Genomic DNA, 7359 nt, shown 5'->3' with positions numbered 1-7359 from the left:
ATGAACACCAGATCACTTCCTCCCATGTCGGCCTCGGCCATCGTAGCTCGCTTCCTCTCATGTGGACCTCGACCACCATAGCTCACCTCCTCCTAGGTAGACATTGACCTCCACCCCGTTTTCCAATAAGGTTAAGCTAAAGAGAAGCGATCCATATATTGTATGGAAATTCGTTGTACATGAGCTCAAGCTAATATGTTCCCGCATGAATACTGAAATCTGAAATAATATTGAACAAAAATAAAAATATGGATTTTTTTTATAGTGACATGTTTGTGTGTTCTATCCATTTGCAATTTTTTGTGAAGAAGGACATGTGCGGTTGTTTGGTGTAACAAAGAAAATCTAGTGCCCCAATAAAGGGGTTTTAGAGCATTTGTTTTTGTTTTTGTTTTCCGCACTAACTAATATGTATCTTCTCGGCAAAAATCTACATACGGATCGGAAAAAATGGATGGAGGCAATTGAAGCTGGTGTCAGGAGGCCAATTACCAATTTCAAGTGAATACAAACATTAGCACACTGAAATCAATTTTTGGAAGAAGAGTACAAAGTTCCCATGGAAATAGAAGTCAATAGAGAGACCTAGGGAAGAGTACATAGTCTTAGATACCCATGTATTTCAAAAGAATTAAGAATTAAGCATACTTTCTTTTGCAAAAAGGCCAAAGGCCATATATTAAGTAGCACAAACCCTCAAAAACACATCATACTTGGGTTTTCAAATATCTGAACATTTCCCATTTGCGTGTTGGTAAATAAGGACATATTAAAGCACACAGAGTTCCCTTCAATGACACAAAAGGGCAATTGTGACTTCTTTCAACCAAATGAACGAGTCTTCAACGTGCAACAGGATCGGTGGTCCTTGTTGCCATCCTTCTAGACACATACTCCATCTCTGATGTGACACTGTCCTGAGATTCATTATTCAAGTTTGGGTCATGGCTGCCACTGCCGATGTACAAGCCGCCACTCATATCACTCCTTGCATAGCAATCCTCGAGCTTAAGGCACTCTTGGAGCTGCACCACCACGTCGTTGATGGTGGGACGTTCCACCGACACCTGTGTGGTGCACTCCAGAGCGATGTTTGCCACCTTCCACACACTGTTCACATCATAACAACCATGCATGCACGCATCCACCACGCTCTCAATGTTGCCCTCAGCTAGCTGGGACCTCACCCAATGGATGATGCTGATGGGCATCGGAGACTCTGGCAGTATAGCTGGTCTTCCGGTGACTAACTCCAGCAACACGACACCGAAACTGTACACATCACTCTTTGTAGTTGGTTGCATTGTTGCCAGGTACTCTGGATCAACGTATCCGTAGGTACCAACGAGTGTGTTTGTGGATACATGTGTGTCCTTGTCATGTTTGAAGGCCTTAGACATGCCGAAGTCGGCAATCTTGGCCTCCAGACTTGCATTTAGGAGGATATTTGTGGGCTTCACGTCCATGTGGATGAGAGGCGGGCTGCACCCGGTGTGTAAGTACTCAAGCCCTGCACATCACAACATCAACAAAGCATCCCTCCCTAAACTTTTTGGAAATACAAACATATAGAAGAAAAAGGGGCATTGTATTCAAAGCTAGTACCTTTGGCAGATTCAAGTGCAATTCGAAGTCTCTGTCTCCAATCCAGTAAACCTTCTCCATTATCGTCTCTTCCTGCAAATATATGGGCATTTTGAATTTCCCAACATCAGACATGCGATGATTCTATGGATCAATTGTGAACATTCCGCCAGATAGTACTTTGAAGTGATAGGTCACGGTATAGTAGCAATCACTTTGTTGGTACCAATTTGAAACCACACGGCTAAACAATTTACATTATGTACATATTACCTATAATATGCTCTTGTAGTGTTCCTTCTGACATGTACTCGTACACAAGTGCCATGTCTTTTCCATCCTTACAATAGCCAATCATGGTGACAAGATTCTTATGGTGAATCTGCGTCAAAATCTGAGCCTGCACAAATGTTCATATCCCACCAAATCCAAGATCAAAAAATGCTTAGTTTTTTGTTGCATGTGCACTAGGTGTGGCTAATGGCTAGGCATTATGATTGACTTAAACTCTTGAATGTCTTAATGTAGTGACGTGTAAGACTCACGCACATTCAAAAAACCCTCACCAACTGAAGTCAATGAGATCCTACCTCTGCGAGGAACACATTGACACCTTGCTTAGAAGTACGAGATCGCAATTTCACGGCCACCTCAGTGTCATCTTCTAGGAAGCCATGATAGACAATCCCGAAACCTCCCCGGCCAAGAATCCTCTTGAATCCCTTTGTTATCATATCAAGTTGTTTGTAGGTGAACCGACGGTTCTCAAGTTGCAATGAACAGCCCCCACGGTCACCATTTACTAGCATATAGTTGACAAATGGCAGCATCAATAGTGTTCATGGACTAGATAATTGTTATGCACACTTATGTTGATGCCTCACCTTGTTGTCTTCGTCTTACCAAGAAAAAGATCACTATTGCTAATGATACCATCACCACAACCACAAGTAGAGGGACAACAATATAGATAGCCAGCTTGTTGTTCCTTTTAGGCGCCGACTGGCATGAATTGTCACTTGCGCAAATGTTTGGATTGTTCTCATATCTACCAAAAAATATGAAATGAAAATGTTCCATCCAATTTATCTAGTATTATATGTGATGGAACTAGAAGAACATGGAAGCTGACCTAAAATTGAGGGAGCCATCTTGAACTCTTTTGAGAAGTCCAGGGGGAATTGAACCACTGAGCTGATTACCTGACAAATCTCTAACGAAAAAGAAAATTTGCAGGAGTTGAATTAATATCTTGGGTGCAAAATTAATTGTCAGAAGTTGCAGGACTTACATAATCGTCAATGAAGGTAATTGTGAAAGGGCATCTGGAATTGAGCCTGTCAATTTGTTGTTTGACAGATTCCTAAAAAAATGTGGGCCAAGATTACCTTTCGCCATTTTTTGGTGCAAAAAGGAACCATGACGAATCTTAAAAACATTATAGAAAATCAACTTACAAGTACTGGAGAGCCTTGAGATTTATGAAAGAAGATGTTATATCACCACTGAGACCGGTGACTGATAAATCTCTACATAAAGCGAACCTCCGCCGGATGAGTATCATTATCGAGTTTTACATGATATTCCATTAGGTATTTTCATGTTGAAGTGAATTTAATTATGATGCTCAAATCTAAAATACTTACACGGCTTTGATCCTATGGGGGGTTGTGACCTCATAACCGCACGTCAACCTTTCCCAGGCCATAGTCTTTGGAATGCACGGATCACCCATCCAGTTCTTCTGCACCTGATACTTTGTCTTTATCGCCATGATAGCAGATACTGTTGATTCATGCAAGTTTTTAGTACCACACATGATTTGACTAAGCATCAACCACAACTCATTTGTGTATGTCGTGTTGTTATATGGGGTGTGAATTTCTTCTGTGCAGAGCACATGCTCCCTTCATTGTAGAATAGAAAGCTTTAAAGAACATATGGTGTGCAGATATTAGAGTGAGTATGTGCCAATAATTTTGTTGGAAAATTCCATCCATTTGCGATATGGGTGGAAAAACAAAAATTGGGAACTAAAATAGCAAATATTCTTTTGAAAAAGTACTTGAATTTTTTATTTGCAATGCCTGGAAACAAATTGTTATTTTCACCAAACATGAAATTTGAAAATGAATTTGATCATTAGTATATGAGTATATTGTGGATGTTTACGAAGGGTGCAAAATCATAAAAAAAATTGAAAAAGAGAGTATGTCAAGAGCACAATTGATGGTTTCAATAATATTTGGGATTATATTGTGCCACGAAACCTCAATACATTAATCACACAAACACACGCGCGCGGGGTGGCGGGGGGGGGGGGGGGGGGGGGGGGGGGGGGGGGGGGGGGGCACACTCATACATAGGTAGATATATTGGATACAAAGTTATCATTGTGAATTTTCAGAAAAAGTTGTAACTACTTGCAACGTGTGTGAAAAACAGAAAATGAGAAAGCAACTATACAATTTGTGTTGTAGCCTTTTCCATTTTCAGATTTTCACACATGTTCGTAGGTGTACCTGATTCATCCTACTTGCGTGATTTTTTTATATTTTTTGAAATTTAGTAGTATGATTTTTGCGAAGTCTTAAGAAGTAGGTTTATAAGTACCCATGCTCGTTGAACATTTTAACTAGGCACTAGTGCATGAAAGACATGATTACATTTCTTGTAGTCATAAAATTTCCTAGTACTGTACAACTGCTCAACCTAAACACCTGAAAAAGACTGTCACGGGTGAGACTCATTGTACATGGTTTTGAAACAAAATCTACATCAGAGGCGGCATATTATTGCATATTACTACCAGCTGTGAATTTGTGCTTGTTGTTCCTTGATGTGGCCATCAAATTTGATTCGCAATTTCATAACATGCTATATAGATTTTCTGTGAACATTGTAAAAATAATATATTTTTTAGTGGTGCACCTGTTATTGTTAAATGTGAAAATAGACGTACCGTCCTGTGAGTACGTGCTAAGGTTGGTGGTGGAGATGACGGAGAAAATCTCCACACCATTGATGATCGGCGGCAGCGTCGAGTTGCTGGTGGCGTTGATGGAGACGTTATAGCGGTTATGCCTGGAGGGGAGGTTGTTGTAGGTGGCGCCGATGTAGAGGTAGGTCGGCGTGAAGCCGCTCGGGTACCACAACTCGCTGTTGAGGTTGACGTAGAATTGTCGAACGGCGTTAATGGGGAGTATCTGCAGCTCGGAGAAGTGCATGATGGCGATGTACCCTGGCGAGGGGTCGTTGGGCTGGGGCTCCGGGTCCCAAGAGAACTCTATGTTCTTGGTGACGTCTCGCGGCCTAATAGCCGTCTGCATGACCGCTGTCGGCGCCTCGAAGACGTCGTTGTCTATGCTCTGCACCCTCTTCTTTGTTGATATCACGGTCCAGATTTTAGTGTTGATCCATGGGGTCCAGATTCGATCGTATGGATCATCAGGGTACCTGATCAATTTCGTTTGTTGCTTATTACTATGATATCTGAATCAGATTGGGTTACCATAAGTCGAAGGTTCCCCGTCAGGAATACTGTAGAATTTTCACACTTTCTGACTATTTAGTTATAGCACATTTGAGTAAACATAAAGAGAAGAAGAAAAGAATACCCACACACACAAACCTTCGTGTAAAATCAATGACCTTAGGACTTAGATGTACAATGCTTAGGGCACAACTGAATATGCTCTAAATTGGTGAGCTTCTTGCATTCAAATAGAATGACTAACCTGACAAAGGTAGAATCGTCTCTCGGGCCGAAGTTGAGCCTAGTCATCAGCACCAGGCCCTGCGTTGCGGTCACCTGCGGGTACATCGTCTTCTTGAGCGGCCTCAGGTCAAGCCCGGAGATGAACGGCGTCCCGGCGCCGGTGTTTATCAGGCAAACCTGCACAAAGTCGTCCGGCACGACCACGAGGGCCTCCAGTTGCAGCGCGTATCCCATATTTGTGATGTTCACCACCCTCCAGAAGTTGACCCCGATGTGGAGGTCAAATATGGGAATCCTGTCGAGCCCGTCGTAGTTTCCGTAGAAGAAGGTGGCGCGGAGGAGGTACTTGAGCCCGGGCACCAGGGACCGGAGCGTATAGCAGTTGCGCGTGCCGTCGGGGAAGCTGCGCAGGTCGTGGTAGCGCTTGGAGAGGAGCAACTGCGGCTTCATGTACTCCACCGAGATGTTGTGGCTCGAGCCGGTGTCGGTGAAGGCGGCGTCCGGGGCGTAGGAGAGCTCGGTTGTGCTGTCTATGTAGCTCGTTGTCCCCGGAAATCCGCAGTCTATGCTTATGAAACCTGCAATGGATAGAGTTGATAGAAGGTGAAGTTTGCAATTGTACAAGAGTTTATCTTTTCGGGGACAGGCATACATACCTTTGTTGTCAGGCTGGGCACGAGCTTGAAGCGCCCCGCTCGAGGCGGCGGCGGCGAGGCAGAGAAGCAGCAGCCACGGCGTGGTCGCCATTGTCCGCGCGCGGCGTTGATGGCTCCAATATGCACTTGCAAGTAGCTAATGAGCAACATGGTATTTATATGTGCGACCCTCCATCCATGCGTCCATGTACATGCGCAGCCTCAACTCTCATTTGTCAAAAGAATAGACAAAGACAACACGTCCAGCCTTTAATCCAGATAGAAAGAGAACCGACTGTCTTTTGTTTTCCGATGGAAAGCCAACTCTGTCTGACTGTTACTAGTACTAGCTTAATTAGCCTAATGATCGCATGAAACACCGTCATGCTTAACCACCTCGCTTCACCTCTGTATATAGTACAGTAATGTTAAACACTTGGAAGCGTCTACTACGGTGGGTCGCGCTCTCACCAGTGGCACAAACCTTAATTCTCTCGTCTCCTCTTTGTGGTACCCACGACCTGCTTAGTGCTATGGCAAACCGTCCGTCCAAGGTTTGACTTTAATTTCTCCAACCTGGTCAATGTGTCCTCTCTTGCTGGGTGCACGACTTTTCATTTTGCGTTGAGCCAACCGCAGCACCCCAGGTCGCTGAAGCGAGGTGATGACGCACATACAGCTTGTCCTCACACCGCTAAAAGAGAGATCCAAAAATCTAAGCACAATTCATTGAAATCAGCACACCTGATCTGCTACCCAGGTGCTACCAAAAGTTCCATATCATTGTGTAACCTAGTTGTTTCATAGCGCACGTTGGTAATGAAGCTTAATAACTGTTGAATGTGTGCACACGAGGCTGCTTTTGATTCGGTTTTACGAAGCCTGATTTGGGTTCAATTTTTAGTGCATATAGGTTGCTTTTCTGTTCAGTGAAACGTGAATCAATCTTCTCCGGAAGAAATGAAGAAAGCAGAGATGAAAGACCTCTGCCCAGGCGACTGCGTGTTTGACGGCGGCGTGTACCCTGATGGCGGTGCTGGCGACCTAGGCCCGACGGAGAGGGGCGGGCAGGCGGTCCAGGCAGTGTCCATGATGGTCCGACGGCCCGAAGCCAGCGGACGGCCATGCGGTGTCCCTGACAGGTCCGACGGCGATGAGCGGTCCAGGTGGCGCCTTCGATGCACCCCCACCGGTCAGCCAAGCGGTCTAGGCGGCGTCCCCGGCAACCGCGTCCTTGAAGTTGCGGCGGCGTCGCTACGGCCTAGGCCACGCAAAGGCGATGGGTAGAGGCGGCACGGAGATGTGAGGGGCGGTGTCCTTGAAGCTGCTGTGGGTCGAGGCGATGGGGGCGGCATGCATCGCTGAAGCGAGGTGATGGGATGGCGTTGTGGGGCGGTTCGTTGTGGCAGTTTCCTTTCGTGT

At 45.0% G+C, this 7359-nt stretch overlaps 1 protein-coding gene across 1 annotated transcript; it reads right to left on the bottom strand.

The window, feature by feature from the left end:
* Window positions 1–842: 842 nt before the first annotated feature.
* On the bottom strand, window positions 843–6049 carry LOC125533050 (putative leucine-rich repeat receptor-like protein kinase At2g19210). Its single transcript, XM_048696845.1, has 12 exons — window positions 5959–6049; window positions 5322–5880; window positions 4547–5040; window positions 3231–3369; window positions 3042–3113; window positions 2876–2947; window positions 2717–2797; window positions 2465–2632; window positions 2175–2403; window positions 1858–1984; window positions 1606–1677; window positions 843–1510 (listed from the first exon to the last, which is right to left on the bottom strand). The coding sequence occupies exons 1-12, from the start codon at window positions 6047–6049 to the stop codon at window positions 843–845; spliced, it is 2772 nt and encodes a 923-aa protein (XP_048552802.1).
* Window positions 6050–7359: the final 1310 nt, after the last annotated feature.

Source organism: Triticum urartu, chromosome 1, assembly GCF_003073215.2.
Source record: "Triticum urartu cultivar G1812 chromosome 1, Tu2.1, whole genome shotgun sequence".
Taxonomy (NCBI): domain Eukaryota; kingdom Viridiplantae; phylum Streptophyta; class Magnoliopsida; order Poales; family Poaceae; genus Triticum; species Triticum urartu.
Note: the sequence above shows the minus strand (reverse complement) of the source record. Positions and strands in the feature narration are given on the sequence as shown.